The sequence below is a fragment of the Clupea harengus genome, chromosome 10, assembly GCF_900700415.2.
Source record: "Clupea harengus chromosome 10, Ch_v2.0.2, whole genome shotgun sequence".
Taxonomy (NCBI): domain Eukaryota; kingdom Metazoa; phylum Chordata; class Actinopteri; order Clupeiformes; family Clupeidae; genus Clupea; species Clupea harengus.
Genome location: NC_045161.1, coordinates 585,792 through 611,078, shown reverse-complemented (window position 1 = coordinate 611,078; position 25,287 = coordinate 585,792). Strand labels below are relative to the sequence as shown.

At 40.5% G+C, this 25,287-nt stretch overlaps 1 protein-coding gene and 1 long non-coding RNA gene across 3 annotated transcripts in view; both read left to right on the top strand.

The window, feature by feature from the left end:
• Window positions 1-381: 381 nt before the first annotated feature.
• LOC105910292 lies at window positions 382-5,050 on the top strand. Its single transcript, XR_004164479.2, has 4 exons — window positions 382-612; window positions 1,689-1,892; window positions 3,815-3,928; window positions 4,937-5,050. It is a non-coding gene; the product is annotated as an uncharacterized LOC105910292 (long non-coding RNA).
• Window positions 5,051-7,779: 2,729 nt separating this feature from the next.
• Window positions 7,780-25,287, top strand: part of naprt (nicotinate phosphoribosyltransferase) — a 35,071-nt gene continuing 17,563 nt past the window's right edge. The window contains exons 1-6 of one of the 2 annotated variants that reach the window (XM_031574922.2): window positions 7,780-8,141; window positions 14,957-15,084; window positions 18,848-18,930; window positions 20,820-20,950; window positions 21,093-21,208; window positions 24,751-24,944. In XM_031574922.2, coding sequence (XP_031430782.1) covers window positions 7,895-8,141; window positions 14,957-15,084; window positions 18,848-18,930; window positions 20,820-20,950; window positions 21,093-21,208; window positions 24,751-24,944 — 899 coding nt within the window. In that variant the 5' untranslated portion in view covers window positions 7,780-7,894. The remainder of the gene's footprint in view (window positions 8,142-14,956; window positions 15,085-18,847; window positions 18,931-20,819; window positions 20,951-21,092; window positions 21,209-24,750; window positions 24,945-25,287) is intronic. The other variant, XM_031574921.2, reaches the window with a different exon arrangement.

The window sequence follows — 25,287 nt, the reverse complement described above, 5'->3', positions numbered from 1 at the left end:
CCACTACAAAATGGCTGATTCACCAAATAGTGCATTAATGAGTGAAAACGTGGATTCCAAATAAAGCTCAAGGAAAAAAAAATGAAATGTTGCATGTATTATATTCAACAAAGATACACATCATTGGATAGGTTTTTAATGAAAATGAAAATGTATTTCTAATTGTGTGACATATGTCTCACTTCAGACCCAAGTTCATTGGTCAGTGTACTGGCCATTTTCAGGGTTGCACAGGTGCGATATAACTTTACTTAAATGAAGTGATTATCAATTGCTCAGTAAGGTCCCCAAAGTGTGTCTCTGAGACCTAAGGTCTACATGGGGAAGTCTAGATGCTGAATTCAAGACAACAAGGTGTAAAAAAAAGTCCTAACTTGCAGTGTATTGAAATGACGTGTCTGTCAGCAGTATCCAACTTCATATCAGTAACATCAAGTAATCAAGTAACATTATACATTTAGTGTTCAAAATGTTTCTCTCCTTCCAGGAGCCAAGGAGATAACATTGCTGAAGCCAAGTCAAGTGAATAAGTGTCTTGATCAGAAGCAAAACAAGGATATCATCTCTCCACACCTGAAATGCAGAAATTGGGACAATTTCCCCGCTGATGAGGTCGAGCAAGTTACATGTTCTTTGTACCAGTTATAACAGTTGTCAACACTTTTTCTGTGACGTCATTTCAGATTCTGTTTGACTTCTTAGCACAGATTTACTGTACTTCTGGTATTACATAGAGGTAGCTAGCTAGTGAAGTATCTGAATTTGGTTGCTATGTATGCTTGTAGTGTAAACATTTACCTAGTGAAGGTATGTGAGGGACGTTGTCTGAACTTCATGTGACAACTGACTTAATTATCTCAACGGACTGCTCAGCCAAAGACTCATAAATGTTAACATTTTAAATGGCAGATGCTTAAAATAAAGGAAAGAGCCAAAGTTTGTGTACTCAGTAGGCCTTCCATAACTGTGGGCTTACGTCATACTAGGAGAGAGTATCTGTGGGAACTACACTGCATAGTGGTAGAGGGTTATACAATTCTACTCATTTTTCCCATTGACTTATTACTTTTATTATTGTTATTATTATTATTATTATTATTGTTATTATTATTGTTATTATTATTATTATTATTATTATTACTTTTCGCCTAACAGCAGTATTCAGAGGTTTTCGGGTGTATACAGGTCTGCTTAACAGAATTCTGCAGGCATCCGAATACTCCTGACAAACAGCTGATATAGTGGACATTTACTTAATCCAGATATTTCCGGATACATCACTTTTCTTGCAGTGCCTGTGTTTTCACAACCTCTCATGACCATTAGAGTGACTTTTATATCCAAAATGATATCTTTACTTTAGCCACTTATAGATCAGTAAGTTGTCTGTTTACATTTGGAACTCAAAGGCACAGGGGTTTGAATGCTTATGTAAGAAGTATATTTAAGTTTATTTATATATTTTCATTTTTAATGTTGGTAGACACATACATTATTGGAAACATTATTAATACATATGTCATCCAGGGGAGGTGAATACTTTTGCAAGGCACTGTGTAAACAACGACCAAAACAGTGCAACAGAAATGTATATCTAAACGTATGTTGTGTATATATATACAAATGTATGCATGTTTGTACAAAAATGTATGAAAACTATTTAAAACAATGTATTGGCTTCATCGTAGAAAAAGACCATTGGTCCATCATTTGGAAGTCTGAGCGGGAGTGAAGACCCTTGGCCTGTACTCCCAGCCATCCTTCCAGTGCTTAGCTGTCCAGAGGTGCTGCTGGTCCGCCAGCTCATCCAGATCACATCTGATCACACCACGCCTGAGGACACGTGGCCAGCGCCAAGGTCACTGGAGGACAGACTTCCAGAATACTTCATGGTAGGACATGGTCCCTGCTAGTCTAATGTGTGTTTCTTTCCTGTTCTATATCACTGCTCTCCTCGAGTATCCAGTCCATTGTGATGAGTTTACCAGGTTCAGGAAACTCAAGGAATGGTACCATTTACGGATGCATTTGGACTACGACACATTCTTCCTATTGGGCCATTAGTTGTGTTCTCACACCTTGGACACATTCTGCATACGCTACAGACAGTGATATCTTGCTCTATCGGTCACTGTGAGAGACCTACCAGACTAGCTAGCTAGCTGACACAGCCTAAGCAGTCACTTGTAAACCACATTCAAAGTTTGAATAAGGTAGTATTAGGTAGTATACGTATAAGAAACAAGGTTTCCTCAACTAGAAAGGAGATATTTACAAAATGTACACATATTAAAGTTATGTTGGGTTACTTCCACCTCTTCCTAATGGTACCACAAGTCAGTGGAACAAGTGGATATTATGGCCGTCAGTGGCAGACTTAGGCTCTTTGAAGGACAGGGGCAAAAAAACAAAAAGGGTACTTACTGCACAACATGGGTCCCTACCAGCGTGCAAAAAGCTATGATGCATCATGTATGATGAAATTGTGTTCATCCTTGATTAAAACTAACATTATGTTATTAAGCGATCTCAATTAAAAGTATAACCACACAGGGTACTGTAAACTTTCAAAATGTCTTTCACAAACATCTCTGTAATAAGTACATACATTAGTATTTATTAATGTATCATTCCAAAACACCGTTTATCGCTAAGCAAGGGCGTTAATCAAGTAAGGCTGACATCTGGGCAGAAATTAGTCTTATATGTGTGTTTAATCCATGTGTGAAAGTATTGTTGTTTTATTTCATTTATGATTTAAATGCGCAATCTGCAATTCACAGTTTGCACGGTCTGTGAACGTGACATTTTCTTGCTTTCTTTTACTTTGCTAATTTGTTAGATCGTGCATGCACCATCTCTCTCTCTAACTCCCTCAATCACCATTTGAACATATACACCTACACATCGCGATTTCAGTGCTGTTTAAATATATTGTATTGAGTTAAAGGCCTATAGCCTGGATTCTACCCTCGAGGTAAGAATCCATTGTCTAGGGTACTCATTGTATTCTGTGCCCAGCCCCCACTTAAATTGCCGCCTAAAACAGGCAAATCTGGCCTTCGGACCTGCACTCGCATTCGTTGACCATCACCAATCTAGTTGGCGTCTAACACAGACGTATGCGCACTATTTCTCACGCACATAACATCTATCGCCTGGGCGCTTGCGCATAGCTTCCCTCTCACTCCCCCTTTCTCCACTTAGCGCGTAACTGCGCATACCTGCACACACACACACACACACACACACAGACGAGGAGGCTCTCATGCCCCCTCCTCTGTATTCCTGAACAGACAACTTCCCAACTCCACTTTGTGCCTTGTTTCATTGTTATACTCAATTGCTTATGTGATTATACCTGATTAGTATTAGCCATTAATTACTGTTTGTCACTTTTAATAAATTGTTTAGTTAGACTTAAACAATTGTCTTGTCTGTTGTTGTTCCAATATTCCACTGAAAGCCATTTTCTGCCAACCAAGTACTCAAATTGCCTTCACTTATCTGGTTGTTTCATGAAGTGTTATAGACTTTGTAGTAAAATTGTAGTACGTTAGTATTGTAATACCATACTTAGACTGTAGCATAGTGGTACAACTAGAGCTAATTATAAAATATTAAATACTAAATGTAATGATTATTAAATTTTATGAGACTGATTTAATTAAACTAATGTAACAACCCCGGTTTCACCTACACATAGCATGTCTGAGCTTTCAAGATGCCCAGACTGATCATCCCTGTAATAGATGTTAATATATTACAGATGGAAAAATGTCTTGTGTGTATGTGTGTGTGTCATATTCTGTAGAAGTACTCAAGGCAGCTGTTGAGTAGAGAGAGGCTGTGTGAAGATATTCGGCCGTTGGAATTCCGATCACCAGATGAGCAGCAGGATGCCTGTAACCTTTTGCAGCTGTTGCTGGTAAGTTAGAGCATCCAACAGCCTCAACTCAGTGCATGTTGTAGACCAAAAATGTGGCTAGCTATTTGTTTATTAGTGTCAAAGTGTGTGTATTGTGTCATATTTAAGTCATACACAATTGGGGAACATTGAAACCAGGGAACATAGGGTGGATTCCCTGCTGGAAACCTGATTAGCTACTGTTGTTAGCAACTAAAATCATTGGCAGCCTTGGTCACCACCCTCTGCTACCATCCAGCCTTGAGACTTTTCACCCCGCTGCTTTCTGCCAGGCGGTACCGTAGCATCCGGTCTCGTACCCGCAGACTGGAGAACAGCTTCTTCCCGAGGGCCATCTGGCTGCTAAATGGACATTGATACACTATCGCCACTTTTGCACTCGTCACTTACATACACTGCCACTTTCAATTACTGTTTGCACTATCAGTAATATTGCACTACCTGTAACTCCCACACTGGATTTGTCTGTAGGTTAGTATAGGTTTACTAGGTTAGCATAGGTTATTATATGTGTATTATATGTTATATGTATATATGTTAGTATTATATGTATAGGTTATTATAAGTTTAGCATACTGTATTGTATATTTATCTTTTATATTTAGTAGGGTTATTACATGTTATCATTATATGTATAGGTTATTATATGTTTAACACGTGTAAATTATGTGTATGTCATGTTATGTTATATTATGTTATGTTATGTTATGTTATGGTAGATTGTTGTGCGGTGCCTTGTCCTAAGAATTTCAGTGCCCAGTCTGACCCTGTGTCATTCTGTGCATCTGACAATAAAAGACTTGTAACTGTATATAACAAGGTTTACAGTCAACACAGTCAGTTGGCTCAGGAAGAAGGCACAACCTATTATTTTAAAATCTGGCTAAATGCTACAATACTGTGAATTTCTTCAGATAAGAGAAGTACTTCTTACCCATGTGTTTGAACGTGCTGTCCCAGAGGCATACATTGAGGAGATTATGATCATGTTTGTCCTTTACCTTTCAGATAGATAATATTGCAGTGGGGCACTGAAGAGTTTGGAATATCCACGGATCCCTAGACTGAAATATTGGATAACTAAGCTGTCATACATTAAATAAAGAGAATTGAAATAAGAAATACATACTTACAATGGTTTGGTGAAAGAGGTATGTGAAGAGGGTATTTGAATACCTATCTCTTCTTTTCTGCTTTGTATGTCTTCCTGTAACTCATCAGATTAGGTTTGCCCATGAGTAATTGAATGAATAATGTATGCCTACTTCTAACAGGTTCCAAACATCACCTCAAGACAACAAGCCTATCAGGCAGCACTTCATCATCACCTAAGCAGAACTCTGGATTCTATATCACAAAAATGTTTAATATATTGGAACCCAACACCAATCCAATGTTCTCAATTCTCTGATCTTCAGACTAAAACTAAAACTTTGGATATTTAAACTCAATTGAACGGATAAGAGTTACATGAACCTATCAAGACTCCAAATTGAAATAAATTGGTAAAGTATTTTGGCTACATGAAAAACATGTAGTTACTTAATACAATGCACACCAATATTTATTGTAGGTTAAAGAAATGATTACTACAATGGTACATTGAATTGGGGGGGGGGGGGGGGGGGGGGGCGGTGTTGCATGAACCCCAACCTGGCATGTCATTATCAGTATAAATGGTTGAAGATTAAATCTGTAGATTCAGATTGATTGTACAGGTGAAAGTTAGTCTCAGTAGAGAATTTCATCTTGATATCCTCAATGGTGTTGAAGGTCTCAGTGTCGAAAATGTACTTCAGACAGAGTGGGTGGGTAGATTTGTGTAAGGGTATGTTAATTCTGATTGCCATCATTTTGGTGTTGGTCTCTTTTGTTGCCTGTGCCCATATTTGGAGTGAGGGTATACAAGATCAAACATGTGGAAATAAAGTGAGAGGCTCCTGGGGGAGATATGAGGTCACCTGGCATGGAAGATCCAGTCGCTATCCAGTGGGGAAGTGAGCAGACAGATAATGAGGAATTTAGTTATTAGTTGGAATTAAAGATAGTTCCACATTTTTAGAGAAAGCTGGTTTGGGTCAGGACGCTTATGACCTCTGCTCTTGGGAGGTTTTACAACCAGAGGTTCTGAGTTTCAGAGCATCACCGCTTTGCAAGTGGTTGACCAGGGTTCGATTCCCAAATGTTGCAGGTTGTCTGAACGTCGCTTTGGACTAAAGTGTCTGCTTTAAGCTGTGGCATATAAAAGGTACAATACTGGTAAAACAGTGCAAAATGTCCTGTTCATTGTTCATAGCTTGACAGAACATACCACATACACAACATAAAGTACAGTCACACGTGATAATCACAGGGTCCAAGCACCAGAGGATTTGGAGAATTATCGTCAACATTCTTTAAAGTAGAAGATCTGACACAAATCTGGACAAAGTAAGCTGGATATTCACCTACAACCTTGCTAGACTTATACTACAAAAGGTACCCGGGGAAACACACTATATTTGAGGGCGTTTCGGCCCTTTTTTCATCTTTTCAAAATATATGTTTTGGAGACATGTCATAAAACAATCTAATGCTGGACTAGATGTGCTGGAGCCTTTCAGGAAGTTACACCTTGTGGTGTTAGGGTAAGATGAAATGCATTATTTTATTTATTGTAAATAAAAAATCATGGAAACCTGCCTGAATGTTTTCTAAAGCATATTTGACATGCTTTACTGTGATTGTCATCATTCATTTGTAAATAAATGTGTTTTCCTGTCTGTTGCCCTGGGCAACACCGTGCACTTATGGCCGTATTCTCCCATACACATGCAAGTCCTTTTTTTGCGTGCCATCAGTTATGCACATTTCAGTTACACATATTTCCCCCTAAACGCTCCCATCACGCCCAGAGCGCTTAACTTCGGAATGAAGACGCTCACGAAAGAGATATGATTTGTTTAAAATAGAAGAAAACTTGGTCACACCCTGGCAAAGTCATTAAAATCCATGGAAAACATAAACCAGGCTTTGATTTGGAAAATGAAAGCAAGGGGAGAAAAATGTTTGATGCATAGTCTCAAATGAAAACAGGTGCGTATCACAGATATCACATCACATTTGTTTTGTAAATTAAAGCATCTATGTATTACATACCCAGCAATCAAGTAAATGAATCAAACAACACATGTGCTTGGCCTATTCAGAAAGACATGTAGGTGGTGTGGAAATGAGTGATTTAAGTGCACGTTCCAATGTCCCAGCCTAAGCTCATGTTATATAGCCCAATATGTATATATTAATGTTAATGTTAACAGTGCGTAACTAAGTCTTTAATTGACCGAATTGATTGAGTCATTTACCAGACTTTAGACTTTACCAGGGATATGATTTCAAAATTCCAGGAATTGCTAACATTTTGTCATTTTCTTAATATCCACACTCAGTAAGACTAGTCCGGCCAAAGTCCACTAGTGTAGCGATATATTGTTGCTATCTGGGAAAACATTACAAATATAAACATTTTGGAGACCCTGGGAAACAGGATTTCTTTCCTCTATACTCCTTTCATTATGTGTGAGTGGAGCTTAATTTCATGTTTTATTTGAATGTATTATGTAGGTCTATTTATTTTCGATCTTCAGTGTTTTGCTGCTAATATCAGTTACGTAAATGACTCTAATTTAACAAATGTGGCCATGTGTCACAAACACAAACAAGTGTCAGGCAGAGTTCAGGTGCTGCAAGGACACGCAACAACTGTTGCACATGCTCGCGAGGGCTACATGGAAGCTGTTGGAGGATTTTATAACCTACTTCCCCCGCAAATTGGAGATAGCACTTAATGTGGCGAACCTTCGACATTGAAGTGGGTAGAGAGAGAGTGTTGGGGCTAGTTTAGAAAGGACACTCCCTTGCTCTTTGCCTTTGGACAGCGGGTGAAAAGAGGAGGGGCATTTACGAAACAGCAATCAGTTTGAAAGCATGGCCGCGTCGGGAAACCAAGCATATCTTGCCATGGAAGAGTCGGTGCGCTCGCGTGTTCCACCGATACTGACTGATTTATATCAGTTTACCATGGCTTACGCCTACTGGCGCGCAGGGCGACACAACGAGCATGCTGTTTTTGAGTTGTTCTTCCGAGACAATCCATTCCGCGGAGGTTTCTCGCTTTTTGCGGGACTGACCGACTGCCTGTTGTTCCTGCGAAACTTTCGCTTCTCCGAGGAAGGTAAAGTGTCATTACTTGACAATCACTCTAAAAGTATTGGTTCTCCATCATCATCCTATGCTGTAGACTTTGTAGCTGACCGTCCCGTACTTCACTGTAATACTATGCTATATGTAAGTTGAGCGTCAGTGCCGGTGTCAATTGAGCTCCTCCTTCTCTTCAAAGAGGTAGGCCTAATGATGTACAAAGGGTCGTTCATGTCATCCACGTGGCTTTAAAATGGCTGTAAGCATCTACAAAACATATCAACTGTCTGGGCCTTCTTATGAGGGGTGTAACGCTATCCAACTATTCTTTGGTTCACACTACCACAACTGAAAGAAGTATACACAAAGAATAAACTAAATCTGTGGACCCAATTTTAAGAAATTATGGTTTAAAACGGCCCATATACTGTAACATTCTGCTCCCTATCTATAAGGAAAACATAATGCATACACCATTGCATTTTTGAAACACAAACACATCTGAAAGATGTATGCACAAAGAAAGTCTGAGTCTGTAATTTAGAGCATTTGTCATTTTAAACTTGACCTCAAGGTCCGCCCTGTCTCAAGCTTATAGAGTCCATGGCGTTTATTTAGGTGAATCATTTAGTATTAAATATTTAACCTAAAGCTCTTCAAATACCCCCTTTCCACCAACAGAGAACCAAAAATAAATGGGTTTGGAACTTGAAAGCAGCTGGAACTGGTTTTTCTAGTGTGAGCTGGTTTTTCCAGTGTGAAGCGTGACCTCAGTGTCATTCTGGAGAGGAAGCAAAACACAAGCAAAGGCTTGCAGGTAATCAATGCATTCAGACATTTTGCTACCTTGATTATAAGGGTTCCACTCAAAACTGGTGGAAACGTGGGCTGGTTTGCTAGAGGGCACCAAGGTTCAAAGAATCCTGAACGGAACCAGTTCAAGGAACCATTCCCTGTTGGTTGAAAAATGCTCTACTGACAGCAATGTCAGCATCACATCAATCTTGGCACCCTAGTTTGGCGGCAGAAGTGACCTATTCCGCCCCTGTGGCGTGTTGTGTGCTGAGGAGGTGACACATCTGACAGGGACAATTTGCACGCGCGTGCCAAAGAAAGTTTTCAAGTGATGGAAAACTGTGTATGTCGATCTGCATATCTGTGGTTACCGCAGGTAATCACAGCTGTGGGGATATCCTTTACCAACCCTCAGGAACACGAGTGTCATTGTTTTTATACAACAGTTCTATTACCAGGTTATTCAGAATAAAAACATTGTAAGAACACATTACAATGATTCATGGCCTCTGTCCTTCTGCCCATGACTCAACCACACTGAGGAGCCCCTTCACCAGCCCCCCTCTGGCATGTCATTATATTCACATTTCAATCAAGTGGCCTACCTTATATTTCATTGGTGATTATGGTAACAGGAAAGCTTTTTAATGTCATGTCGTTGTAGGTTTCTCGCTGAACAGTGGCCTATTTCAGGCCGCCAAGGGATGCCAGACTTGGTTCACGCCCACTTGCCGTCTCTTGCTTTTAATTTCTTAATTTTAATTTTTGTAAGAAAAATTAGCCAATCACCATTGAGTGTTATACTGTGCTGGCTGGACTGTGAACGAGATCAAAATGGCCAGTTTTGCGTATAGAGGAGGCCCAGGAATGTTTGGCATCCATGTAAATTGTCAGTGGGCGGGACAGGGACTTCAACCTGCCGCTGTCTTCTTACCAATCAGAGATCATTGTCACCGTTAGCAATGGATGTGAACTTGGATTTTTTGTTGCAAAACGATTTTGTTAGTTTGCCATTTGACTATCATATTAAACACCTAATTATCGTGTTGCAAAGTGATTACACACGTGCTGTGAAATGTTTTGCTGTTGCATAAGTTTAGCACCGTATTGTCAAAGGTTGATTTGCTGACAGTGACAATGAAGGTGATGTGATGGGCCTCCCCTACTGAAACCGACATGCCTCGCTACTGGTCACCAGAAGGCTCATGTCATGCAAACTAATCCAGTTATGTGTCCACTCTCTGCCAGTGACCCAATGCTCGGCTAAAAAGGCTTTCAGGCCCCTGTTCTGGGTGCATTGACCGTAATCTAAAATGCTGTTGCAGTAAATGCTTAAGGCCGAAGGTAGCCTATTGAAAATAGCAAACTAACTAACTGTGTGTGTGTGTGTGTGTGTGTGTGTGTGTGTGTGTGTGTGTGTGTGTGTGTGTGTGTGTGTGTGTGTGTGTGTGTGTGTGTGTGTGTCTTCATCCAGTCACTCCTGATATCAATGCCAGGAACTTTTGCCTCAACCAATGTCTCAAGTAACTAAGTTAAAGTCTGATGGCACAAGTATATCAAGCTTGTACCTCTGGCTTTAGTATACTTCAAACCATAAGTGTTTGCGCCACACCGATGCTTCCGTGTGCATTTGTGTCTCTTGGGTAAAGTAGTTTTCCCACTGTAAGGGTTAAGGCTTGGCTCATGTGTGTCTGTGTTGGGCCAACGACCTTCTCCTGAACCCTATGACCCCGCATGACCTTCTGTCATATAGGGCACAAATACCAGGGCACCAAGAGTCTGCTTGCGGGTCTAGATTCAGTATGGGGTTGCGTGGGCTCATTTCTTTTTTTAACCTCATATTTATATATCCATATAAACATCCCTCAACTCCCAACTTTATTTATTTAGAAGTAGCTTTTTTAAATGCCAGACTCGCTCTCATATTCATTTATGTGAATATCCCAATCCTAGGGAAGGGAACATGGAGAAGGAGGTAGGGGGAGGGTTTGATACATGCATGCACACACACACACACACACACACACACACACACGCAAGCACACACGCGTACTTTAGCCCCTCTCCACCCCCCCCAACCCACACACACACACACACACACACACACGCAAGCACACATGTGCACTTTACCCCCTCTCCACCCCCCCCCCCCCAACCCCCCAACACACACACACACACACACACACACACTATTGACCAGATGTGCTGACACACCAGAAGAAGAAAAAACTCCACTTGCCTGGTATGTGACCATATGACTAAGGGCCATACATCTCTTATTAACATGCATATAAGGGCCATACATCTCTTTTTAATGTGCATATTTGGGGATGATGGTAGTACCAGAATCCTATTTTTCTTTCATTTCACAATGTAATCGTTGTAATTGACTGTACTCGTATTGAAATACTTCACCAAGCGAGGATGATCGTTTTTAAAACTTTTGAATCAACATCCAAATCATTTCAAACTTTCAAGCGTTGTCGTGCAACAGCCTTGATGATTTATTAATTCTTTGGTAAAGCAGTATACGGTGCCAATGGTGAGGTGTGTGACCCTTGGTAAGAAGATCCAGTCAAGAAAGAGCATGACTACCTAGGGTGTGGAGAGTCCTCTTCCACCGAGACCCTGTCCGCTATGTTTCTGCAGTAGCCTAGAATGGACAAACCACAACACTGGCTCTAGAAATGTTATATATGAGGTAGCCTTCAAATGAATAGAATGGAAATAGAATTGAACTTTAAGACAAGATTTAGTTTCCTCTGTGCTGTGTTTGGGGAGATGCTCATTATGTGCTTCTCTGGAGTGGCCATAGATTTACTACAGCAACAGACACAGTTTCTTCCTGTTAGACATGTAAGAGTGGTTGCCTATTTTCAATGTTGTGTCACATTAAAGCTGCTCGCTAAAGGTAAAAATGTAAAGTCGCGCTAGGACAAAGGTTCCACATCCCAAATACACAAAATGAAGGGGTTTTGACCTATGTTAACACACATAGCCTAGGCTGCTCTCTTTGTCCACTACTGTACTTCTGTCATCTTGTTTCACTCCCGTCATTTGACCATTTAGTTTTGCATGTCGTTCTTACTGTCATTTGACCGTGTTGTTGAATTTCAAATCTCCTTCAGAATATTATGGAACTGAGCTACCATTTTGACTTTATTTTTATATATATATGGTGATTGTAACATCTTGAAGCCTATGTAAAGTTTTAGCAATATAGTCCAAATCTATACTGAAACCATCTTTACTGTCTAAAAGAGTTCTCAATGGAAATGTTATTATGTTACGTGTCATGGCATATTGAGTGCCAGTATTGCTGGTTGTGAATACTAAAACCTGTATGTTTAGCCTAGTTACTGGGGAATCGTGTCCAGTTTTAATAAAGAAAACTATTTTTGAATCATGTTCAAAAAATCAGTTTAAAGCGTGAATGGTTCATATCGCCCAGCCCTACTTACTCTTATGAGGGGAGTCGAGTTCTCCTGTCGGAAACTAGGCCTACTTTGTGCATTGGTTTTTCAAATCAATTCAATTCAATTTTCAATTAAATTTTATTTATATAGCGCCATAACAATACAATTGTCTCTAGGCGTAAATCAGCATTTATCTGTATAGTATGTTACACTTGCTAATGAAGTGAATCCAATTGCAGATGTGTTGGCGGTGATTCATCTTAGAGCAATAATATACCTACATATCTTACTTGTTTGATTGTAAATATCTAAATTGAACTTGAAGCTTGTATAGTGAGTCTGGGAGCGTTTCTTCTACTGTTACCGTCCTATTTTGTAGGATGAGTGAGATTTCTAGTATTTGAGATCAATTGGTAATGAATGTAATGAATTGAATGAAATCTTTGGTCTTTTGTAAGACCCCCCCATAGCTTTCTCAGGTTCACAATTGTATGCCTCATACTCTGTTTCAACCACCAGCCGCTACTGCTGTGCTATGAATTAGTGCTCTATTTCAGTGCTGACAGTGCTGACTGCCTTGCCTCCTGTGGAGGTTCAGCGGTCAGTATACAGCAACATGCTGTGCCATGTGGGAAATGGTCATTCGTCATTTATCTCAGATTGTTTTTATCTGGGATTGATGCGGATGTCGTACGGGAAGGGGTCTTGGGTTAAACTGGATTGATGCGGATGTCGTACGGGAAGGGGTCTTGGGTTAAACTGGATTGTTGCGGATGTCGTACGGGAAGGGGTCTTGGGTTAAACTGGATTGTTGCGTATATTGTACGGGACGGGGTCTTGGGTTAAACTGGATTGTTGTGGATGTCGTACGGGAAGGGGTCTTGGGTTAAACTGGATTGTTGCGGATGTCGTACGGGAAGGGGTCTTGGGTTAAACTGGATTGATGCGGATGTCGTAGGGGAAGGGGTCTTGGGTTAAACTGGATTGATGCGGATGTCGTACGGGAAGGGGTCTTGGGTTAAACTGGATTGATGCGGATGTCGTACGGTAAAGGGGTCTTGGGTTAAACTGGATTGATGCGGATGTCGTACGGTAAAGGGGTCTTGGGTTAAACTGGATTGATGCGGATGTCGTACGGGACGGGGTCTTAGGTTAAACTGTATTGTTGCGGATGTCGTACGGGCAGGTGTCTTGGGTTAAACTGGATTGATGCGGATGTCGTACGGGAAGGGGTCTTGGGTTAAACTGGATTGATGCGGATGTCGTACGGGAAGGAGTCTTGGGTTAAACTGGATGCCCAAACATCTGCTTCATGCTTCAAGATGGTAGCACTTTTACAAAGACAGATTTTTAGCATGAGGATGTTATTAAGCTGAAAGACATAATAGGCCTGTTAAGTCTAAACTACAGCAGTTGATGATGTATGAGGAGGCATAAAGAAACGACTTTCAATGATAAACCTTTCTTTGGCATGCATTTTAAGATCTCTTTATATTATTTATTTTGGGGAATAAAATCAATCCATCTAATTAAACTAGGCTACATACAGTCATGGGGAAACACATACAGTTGAAAATGAAAGCATCATCCAAAAGTACCAGACAGAAATTAAGATATTTTTTTGTATAATGTATTAATTCCACTTGCATTATGTTCTAGTTAATGCTGATGTCTGGAATCATTTACAGTGTGGCGTGCAGTGCAGTAGAGACTACCATGTTAGTATGATGCTTCTCCCATTGCAGTTTCCTATAGAGACTACCATATGCTTCTCCCCAAACTCCACTCCATCAGAATGTGATTTGAAATGTGATCATTATGATCCATTAACACATCACAAGAGTGGACCAGACCACACAAGGATCAAGCTTGTGTCGAGGGGAAGAAATGCACGATGTTATACCAACACTGAGAACCAGTGCTCATTTCGTGATCACATTACCAATAAACCCATGCAGGTTGCTACACAAAAACAACCTTGAATACTTGATTGTTCTATCATTCTTTTAGTCTACTGGAATTTGACTAAACTATCTTTGGTTAGTCTTGCGTTATGTTATAGCAGTGAGATTAAGGACTCTGGTTGTAGTAGATGCTGGTTTCTGGGTCATTAAAGCAACTAGTTTTGTGATTATCTTCAAATGCATATGGTCATGTTAAGTACAAGCCATCGAGGATATGCACTAGATTCTGTGCTCTGGGCTGGAAAACCCAGAAAAATGAAAGAGGCTTGCACAGCTCAACATTGCAACTTTATCACCTAAAGACATCAGTTAGCATGTTGCCAAGCTTTTATCAGTGGCAACTGGGCCTTTGATGGTGTTCGCTAGGCTTTTGCATGACTTTAGGTAGTTAGCACGCTAGTTTCAGACCAAAACTCCGTAGCTACTGCTGCTTTGAGGCAATATCGTTTATAAATGAGGATGAGTGAGGATGGTAAGGTGGATGGTCAGGTCCTGGCCTCTCAGAATTCATACCATGGCCTACAGGCAAGCATCAAACAGACTTATTTAGACTCATCTTTAGGGTAAAGCATACATAAGCGTTGTGCCCCTTTGGTGTTAGGTGTTATAATTTATCAGGTTTTTTTTTAACATATTAATATTGATGTCTATTTTGAATGTGTGTGTTTATACAGATATAGAATACCTGCGGACAGTTCTTCCTCCAAGTACCGATCCTGCCTTTTTCTCCTTTCTGACCTCTCTGGACTGTTCCGCTGTCTCCATAAGCTCTATTCCTGAGGGTACCACTGTGTTCGCAAGGGTGAGTCAATGACTACTTTTTATTATTTAACCTGAAAATTAGATCCATTTGTCCAAGTCTCAGTTACTCCCAATCAACTAAATCTAATGTGCTATGGTCGCCTATACACAACTCTTGTACAAGACGTGTGCTTGCTGTTTCACTTCTCAAACCTGAACATTTTCTTAACAATACATATAATACAATGTGCTTTTTCTTTCATCTGTCTCACTCACATTACCATGACAATCTCTTGCATATTGTTCTTCTACCCAGGGCCCGTATTCACCAAGCATTTTATCTTACCACTAAGACTATTCTTAAATCATTTTATCTTACCACTAAGACTATTCTTAAAGCATTTTATCTTACCACTAAGACTATTCTTCAATCGTACTAAATGTTCCCAGCGAAAGGTTTTCTCCCAAATCTCTTCCTAAAGCCGTTGGACCAACTACAATAATAAGAATACCCGTATGATTCGGTAAGCACTGTTGCACCTCTCCACGCTAATTATTACTTTACCGCGGCCCGAAAATATAAAGTGGAAAATTCCAAAAATAAACACTTCATAAGTTATACATTTCGCTCCACTCTGAGCAGCCTTTCCACTCCGTCACACTTAATACGTCACACCGTCACACTTAATACGTGACTCATGACTCCACACCGTCACACTTAATACGTGACTCATGACTACACACCGTCACACTTAATACGTGACTCATGACTACACACCGTCACACTTAATACGTGACTCATGACTACACACCGTCACACTTAATACGTGACTCATGACTACACACCGTCACACTTAATACGTCACACCGTCACACTTAATACGGGACTCATGACTCAACACCGTCACACTTAATACGGGACTCATGACTCAACACCGTCACACTTAATACGTGACTCATGACTTCACACCGTCACACTTAATACGTGACTCATGACTTCACACCGTCACACTTAATACGTGACTCATGACTTTAATCTCATGTATGTCTGACCTTGATTCCTCCATCCTGGTTGCGTTCTGTCCTCGTGTCCTTCACGCTTTGCTGGTGAGAAGGCAAAGACAACAGATGCCAGTGAAGTGGTCAAGAGGGTGAGGAACACTGAATCATGGCATTTAAATAGATTGGTGCCGATCCAGTGGCTGTCCTATAAGCGAGAGTGAGGGATTTAAATGGACTTCTAGCAGCTCCAGGGAGCCAGTGAAGGGTGACCAGCGGAGGGGGGGGGGGGGGGGGGGTGTGTGTGTGTGTGTGTGTGTGTGTGTGTGTGTGTGTGTGTGTGTGTGTGTGTGTGTGTGTGTGTGTGTATGGAGCTCCAGGGTGACCAGCAGAGGAGTTACATGCGTCCTCTTTGGCTGATCAAAGACCCAAATCAGCAGCGCTAAGCTCCTTTGGAACTTTGCGAATATTATCAGTCAAACGGGTGACAGGATTTTGAATGAACATTTGAGTGTCTGTAGCATCATTAACCTCTAGTGACGAGAATTAACTCACGAGTAGGTAGATAAGATGCAACCAGAGAGGAGAACTCATTGCTTGAGAGACTTCTGAGGTTCTGATGAAACAAAGCTGCTGTTCCAGAAGATGCACAGAAAATCTAATTATTAATCTAATCTAATTATTATTCTAATCTGTAAATGTTAAGGTTTTGTTTTTCTTATGTCATTGTCGTTGTATAATTTGCTTATATACAAATAAACGGTTTATTTTCAGACCACATGAATGTAAAGCATTGTGTCTGTCTTCATTATCAGTTTGTATGCATACGTTGGTGAGAAGAGGAGAGGGAATGTTCTAGATCAACCTTCTAAATCATGTTTCCTGTATTTTTACACTGATCACTAAATGTATCCTAACTTTTGAACAGTTGAGGATATTCCAATTCAGGTTTTTTGTTAACTAACCCACACAATTCAGAGTATTTCATACACTACACTTTTCTCTATCTTGTAGAGAAGATTTTTAAAGACCGTTACCATTCCCGATTTTTAACCGCAGTTTATTCATTCATTTTTGGAACATTTCTGCGGCCTTGTGGTTAATCCTCGAGTGTGGCTTATATATGGAAATGTATTTTTCCCCGCCTGGTAGTTAGTAGCACACACAGTAGCTCTGCCGGGTAAAGCCTGAATTGGTCTCTCTCTCCCCTTTTCAGATACGAATTCCATTAATGTAACAGGTAAAACAACATGGGATAGATAGGGACAAATATTCATTCACACTCCGTCTTCCATACAAATAAAGTAATTGTAGCCTATTTAACGGGATGCTGCGGAGTGCAAACTTCAAGTGTTTAACATGCCTGGTCTCATGCCAGTTAACCTGGCTATGAACTATCCTACCTATCTCTAGCTTATGGAACCATCTTAACAGTTGGTAGTTGGTAACATATGTTAATATGAACTCATGTTAATAAACTACACCGGTACCCTGAGATTAGTATATTTTCATTATAATTTCATGCAAATTGAACCCTGCTGTTTTTTAAACCATTGCCACAGCACTGAAACTGCTCTTACTAAAGTAATCAGCATCCTCAGACTAAATTTGGTGCAAATAAGGTCTCTCCTTTTAGACCTAAGCGCAGCGTTTGGTACAATTGATCATGACATCCTAACCAATCGTCTTGAAAAGTTGGGCATTCTGACTCTGTGTTAAACTGGTTCAGAACATACATCATCAGGCTTGCAGATCATGTGTCTAACAAACATCTGCTTTGGGGTTGCAGAAGGGAGCTGCCTTGGTCCATTATTATTCTCACTATACATGCTGCCATTTGGGGACATCATTAGAGAACACAATGTATGTTTCCATAGTTATGCAGATGACACTCAACTGTACATCTCTGCTGAACCAAATGATGCTGCAGCTATAAACTCCACTGCTTCTTCCCTAAGCTAGTATCTGTGCTCATCAAATGAGCGTCGTTTGGCACTGCCGTCTGTGCAAGTACGGCAATCCCTCTACCTTTAAGAAGCTTTTGAAGACCCAACTCTTCAGAGAGCACCTCCCTTCCTAACTTGCACTTCGACTAGTACTAAACTTGCGCTTACAGCGGTTACATTCCTGCACTTCTTTTTTTTTTCTATTTCTTTTTTTTCAATTTTTTATGTAAAGTAGTATTTATTGTTACACAAGGTCTCTATTGCTCATAGCTTGATTGTTCTCTCCCTTGTACGTCGCTTTGGACAAAAGCGTCTGCTAAATGTAAATGTACTACATGTCTTTTGGCGATAAATAAGTGGATGAGCAATACTTTCTTAAAGTTAAACGAGGACAAAACTGAGGAAATTCATTAAATCTGAGGTTACAGGTCTTGGTGTTATCTAAAATTCAGATCTAAGCTTCAAGTCCCACATTAACAAGGTGACTAAAACATCATTTGTACCGTAATAACTATATCCTGCCACTGAAGTACTCTATCCATCCATCCAGCCTACCACTAAGTTGGCTAGGTTTAGAGGCGAAGTTAGTGCTGTACTCAGCCTACCCACACTCTAACCTTAGTCTCTGTAACTGAAAACACTGCCGTATCTGTTACTTTACCTCGCTGAGCCAGTAAAGCCACTTTCTACTTTTCAGCTTTAAACTTGAAACTACTGTCAACTTCCCTCCCATCTGACACTGCATGCTGCCTCTCACCTTTATTTCCCTTTCATTTCTGTAGTGTTTGTAGCCTATGTCCTGTGTCATGTCTGAAATAAATGGATCTTTCTCTTCTGGGCTGATGAACACTGATGGTGTTTGCATGTCAATGTTTTCAGGTTCCTCTGCTAGAAGTTTCTGGTCCCCTGGCTGTTGTGCAGCTTCTTGAGACCAGCCTTCTGTGTTTGGTCAACTATGCCAGGTACCCTTGGAATAAATCAATAAGTACAGAGTCCAATGAATCCTTTTTAATACCCTTTTAAGACCAATGACCGGGCAAGTTGCTAATGGAAGAAAACCAAACTTAAGCTGTGCTACAAGCGAGATGAACTGAATTCATGATTTAAAACTATTTTGCTGTCAAAACTGAAAGATCTGAGCTGTTCTACTAGTGAGATGAAATGAAACCTGTCAATCCTTTCATTCAAAACAAATCAACAGTTTTAACCAGGGACGTGCACAGGAGGGGGCTAAGGTTGCTCGGGCAACTGCCCGTTTGCCCTCCTCGACTGAAGTTGCCCCTCCGAAAGAAAATATATAGATTTTTTGTAGAGATGCTCCGATCAGCATTTTTGGGGGCGATTACCGATCACCAAAATCATGATCGGCCGATTGCCGATCACTGCCGATCACAGAATAGCAGGGGAATGGTAATCTTTTATGTATAATCTAGCAGAGTTCGCACTGTTCAAATAGCTGCCGCTATCAACCAACTGTTAGTCGTTTCATGTCAACAGTATATAGTATAGATATTAGTTCATATAGGGTTTTAATCATTTACTGTTTTATTATTATTATTGTTTACATCATTTAGTTATTCCGCTATTTCAAATGGTTACCGTTGTTAACGGGTAAATGGAATGTTCACCGTAACGCAGCACGGAGTTAAAGGGACAGATCCACCTTCATGTTTTAGCCGTAATATTCTTCATGTGTGTAAATATTTGTTGTGTGTATATATAATTGTTCATATCTGTATGTCTTGTTATTTGTCATTTCTGTAGAAACCACGGTCATCAGTCATTCATATTCATCCTACCAATTCATGTCTTGCGAGTGTGTGTGTGTGTGTGTGTGGAAAATAAATACTGTTCTTACTTCATCATTGGAACTTTGACATTATCTGTTCTTGCCAGACAGCTGTGGCGATTGGCACCTATTTCATAACCTTCATACAGATCCTTTTGGGATTCAACTAGCTAAATATTCCCCTATTTTATATGCACCATTTGTAGAAATTAAACTAACTTACTAAATCTTCCAGACGGGAGAACTCATGTTGCTTGCCACTGCCAAGCTCCGCTCTGCTGTTGAGTGCCCGTTTGCATGCAAGTGGAAAAAGTCGCGCAATTAATTTACGTCACGTGGTCGGCTTTTTTGATCGGCGCTTTTGGGGTTCGCCGATCAAGCAATTTTTACCAATATCGGCCGATCATGATTGGCGGCCGATCAATCAGAGCATCACTAATTTTTTTAAATAGTATTAAGGCTGCAGACCTTCATGTAGGCCTAGATAAAATAATCGCGGAATAAGCATCCAGGGGACGGGGGCGTGGCGCCGGCGGTTAGTGAGAGTTTGAAGTGATATAGGTAAAATATGCGTCCAGGGGCGTGGCGGCGGTGGTGACAAAAATGTAGCCTACGTGTTGCCCCTTTTTTCCAGGGCAGAGCAACTGCCCTTCAAAATTCCTGTGCACGTCCCTGGTTTTAACCCTGGTCAAAGCTGGTCTGAAAGGGGTAGAAATGCAGAATTGTTTTGTTGAATTTGTTTTTTTCCTGTATCTTATTAAGTGTATGATGCCAGGTCTCCTGTTTTTATTGAGGCTGTTTTAAATTGATTGTTTTTGTTACTAGTTAATATACCTTTCTATTTGTTTTATTCTTCCAGACTGTCGCACATTTCAGAGTATAATGTTTGCCTGTATCCAGTTAAACATGTCACAAGGCAAAGACTGTTCACGTTTGGATGTTACACAATTTAGATGGATTATTCCATGCATCATTTTCAGACCTGTTGACACTGATATGACAGACCTCAGATATGTGCACTTGCAAGCGAAGCATTTGTCCTGTGCATCTGTTTGCTTGCAGTCTGGTTTGCAGTAATGCGGCCCGCTTCCGGCTGGCTGCCGGCTCCAAGCTCAAGCTGATGGAGATGGGCCTCAGGAGAGCTCAAGGACCAGACGGAGGTCTCTCTGCCTCACGATACTCTCACATTGGAGGTGACGCTCATGTTCACCTTCTGACAGCTGTTCACTCAATGACACATTCTTACTGATGTTTTCTGATTGTAATTAAACTGCTAGTATCCTCGTCCCCCATGTTATCTCACTCATATGTGCCTGTTGCCCCTGTTCTCATCAGGTTTTGACGCGACCTCAAATGTAATGGCTGGTCTGCTGTTCGGTGTCCCTGTGTCTGGAACTATGGCCCATTCTTATGTCACTTCGTTTTCTTCTTTAAAAGAGGTGTCACCTCAGGTAAGTTACTAAGGCAACGCAAAAACACAGAGAACATCTGTTTAGTCCTCTATAGGTGCTAACCTCCACACAGAGAACATCTGTTTTAAAGTCTAAAACGTTTTTTTAAATCTGTTTGCTTTTTTTTTTTTTTTTTTTTACATAAAGTGATCGAAATCCGTGCTAGTTAATGTGTGAATCAGTGTGCGTAATTATGTAACTAATGGACAATTACATTAGTTGGCAAGTATTAAATACATTTAACGAATGAAAAAGGTAGGCAAAGTCAAAAACTAGAAACAGGCAGGGTTCAGCACAAAACAGGCAAGAGTCACTGAGTCAGAAGTACGTCATCTAATACAGCAGGCAGAGAAGGTGCAACATTACATTTCGATTTGATTTATATAGCCCAAAACAATCATTTGATTTATATAGCCCAAAGCAATCATTTGATTTATATAGCCCAAAACAATCAAATTGTCTTAAGGTGATTTAGAGAGCCCAGGACCTGAATCACCCTGGAGCAAGCACAAAGGCAACAGGGGCAAGGAAGAACTCCCGGTTAACGGGACGAAACCTTGAGCAGAACCGTGGCTAATGTGGGGGTCAGGTAGAGAGGTAGAGATAAAAAAGGAGGGGGGAATGCTGGAGTGGGGATGTTACTCCTACACGCCGGGAATATTCAATTATTCCATCAAGTGATAATGAAAACAAACAGAAAGAAGCCGTATTTGTTCATCCTCCATGGTGCATAACGTAATTAAAAGATTCAAGGAATCTGGAGGAATTTCAGTGCATAAAGGGTGAGGGCATAAGCCTGAGCTGAATAACCGAGATCTCCGATCCCTCAGACGGCACTGCATCAAGAACCGTCATTCATCTATAAGCGATATAACCACATGGGCTCAGGATTACTTTGGCAAACCTTTGTCAAGCACTAAAATTCGTAGTTACATCCACAAATGCCAGTTCAAACATTACTGTGCCAAAAGGAAGCCGAATGTTAACCGTGTCCAGAAGCGCCGTCGACCTCTCTGGGCTTGGAGGCATCTGGGATGGACCATCACACAGTGGAAACGTGTATATTGTGATCAGACGAATCAGTATTTCAGATCTTCTCTGGGCTCAGAGGCATCTGGGATGGACCATCACACAGTGGAAACGTATATTGTGATCAGACGAATCAGTATTACAGTGTATAACTTACACTTCTGTTATGGCACCATTAATGCTGAAAAGTACATAGAGATTTTGGAGCAACAAATGCTGCCTTCACGACGACATCCTTTCCAGGGACCATGAACTATATATTCATGAATGGAAAAAAAACCTTTTGATCACTTGGCAGAAACTCACCTTGGTACTTCCTCTTGTCCAATAACCTCAATACATTCTGCCATATAGTCTTGCATTTCTTTGAGCATCTCAGTTACAGCAAGGTAGTTTGGAGCCTTAGCTTACCAAAGGGGAAATTACTGTCAAGGAACTTGCAACACACTGAAGGGAAAATCAACTCTTAAGGCATTTTGAAAGTAAAACTGACTAAAACAGACGCTGTTACTTCTACCCAGAAATATGACTTAAGACAATTGTTTAATACCCTCTCTACTTAAGGTGTTTTTGCCACAGTGCACTGACCGTACCATATTCTAAACTTTTAAAGAGGACCTATTATGCAAATTTTCTTCTAAAACAGATTTACATGCTTAAATGTTTCAAAAACACTTTATTTCTCTCATACTGTACATCTCTAATCACCCTCTGTCTAAAAACACTCAATTAAAGGGCCTTTGTCTTTAAGCCCCCCTCCCAATGAACCTAGTGTGTTCTGATTGGTTTAGCTAGGCGGGCAATTAGGATTGTGTTAAGCGATTGTGTCAAGAGATTGTCATCTTGTAACAAGGGAAAAGAGCTGGAATTGTGTGCGGTTTCAAGCAGCTGGGAAAAGTGGTGTCTGGAAGAGACGTACTCCCTCTGGCGTATACTTTTGGGCTGTGTAACTTTGCAGATCGTTGACATGCACACAAATCTATATAACACACTAAAGAAAATGGAAAAGCATAATAGATCCTCTTTCATCATTTTGGACCGGATGTTTATTACATTTTGGCCCAGACATTTGGATCAAGCAGAAAAATGAACTAGTAACCTTCTGTACAGCACTGTAACACACACACACACACACACACACACACACACACACACACACACACACACACTCATAAGGAATAATAGACAACACACCAAGGGGGTAATGCAGCCATGAAGCAGAGTGACACTTGCGTCTTGAAGCGCCTATTTCTCTGCCACTTTTTGGAGCCCAATATTCCATCATTTCCATATTTTCCAAAATGTCCGAAACATACTCGTGTGTAGAAGTGAAGTTCCAGCCCAAATTGTTGTTAATAGACATAAATAAATGCGTTGCTTTGGCTAAAGTCTCCTTATTAACCCCTGGAGTCAGGAGTCAGATTCACTTTCTAGTCAAATGGATTTTAATAATGGAATATGTGCACACGTACCGTAAGTGTGATCAGCACATTAAATCGTTCTATTGGTACATAGCTTAAGCCAGAAACAATGGAAGCAGTATCCCAAGCACCAGTTTTGCTCATTCAAACCATTTTAAAAGTAGCCTTTACTTTTGTCCGCCTATTTATATCTTGCCATCTCTTCATTAACGTGATTGAATGATTCCCTTCAGATTAACCCGGGATTGAATGATTCCCTTCAGATTAACCCGTGATTGAATGATACCTCCAGATTAACCCGTGGTTGAATGATCCTTTCAGATTAACCGTGATTGAATGATTCCCTTAAGACGCGGACACTGCAAACGATGGTTAGGGGGTGGAGATATGCATTGATTATACGATTAGCTGCAGGTTTAGTTCAACGTTCAACCTAAAATGAAAAGACACATGAGTGGTTTCTGCATACTGGCCCAGTCGCTGTTTGCACTGCATTTGAGTGGTCTAGGTTGAGTCTTCACACAGTAACAGTGTTTTGTTATTAATGCATTATTTGTGTAAATGACACTGACCTTGGACTTCATTACTGAATGTGTTACGTGTTGTTTATTCAAAATGACAAGAATTGCTGAATCTGTTTCTGTCAGCATCTTGGAACAGTATACTGGTTTTGTCATCACCACAATTTACCATCTTGCTGGTATACCTTGCACCCCTAGCTATATGTTACTCTTATATTTTATTCTTAAAATAAGGTATTGGCTTTGAATTGTATTAATTCACATAGAAATAGAATTCAACATGGAAATTGCTCTGCATATTGTTACTGTATTGTATTGCAATTAACAGCCAAAGGTCTTCTATTTGTAATGTGCCCCTGCGAATACTTCTTTGAGATGTCAGGGCACATTGGGTGAAGTCATCTCAAATATTATAAATACATTTACATAATAAATACAATTACATAATACGTAATTACATTTTTATGTAAAGTGTAAAGCCTACATACAAAATAATTGTCTCTGACTCTTTTGCGTTCTCATTTATTTGTATGTGTACATCATTGCATCACCGGCATCTTTGTCTCTGCAGGTGATGGTGCCGTCAGGTGGTGGTGAAAGCGTTGACTTTGTCACCTTAACGATAGGCTGGCTGAGGCGCGTGTGTCCACTGCTAGGTGTGGAGTCAGAGCGTATACACGAGGGAGAGCTCGCTGCCTTTCTTTCTTTTGGCCTCGCTTATCCTCTGAACTTCCTACCTGTGATTGACACATACAGTGTAAAAAGGTATTCCTTACTCTTAAATCTTAACAGTATGTGTGTATTGTGAGATCAGGTAGTGTTTGCCTTCATGTAGAACTAACCAAATCCAGAGCCTCCATCAAAATGAGGAAATTAGCTATCTTGTAGGCTCAATATGATGGCATAAAAAAACCTTGGTGTTACAAGGAACATTTCTAGCCTGGGTTCCTATTTTCCCAACTTTTTGGGTCCAGTCATTTTCTACAGAAACTTAAAATAGTAATTCACTACAGTTTCTTTCCAGTTATTGGGGTAAACAGACACAGGTCTATCTCTGTAGGGATCAGTTATTGGGGTAAACAGACACAGGTCTATCTCTGTAGGGATC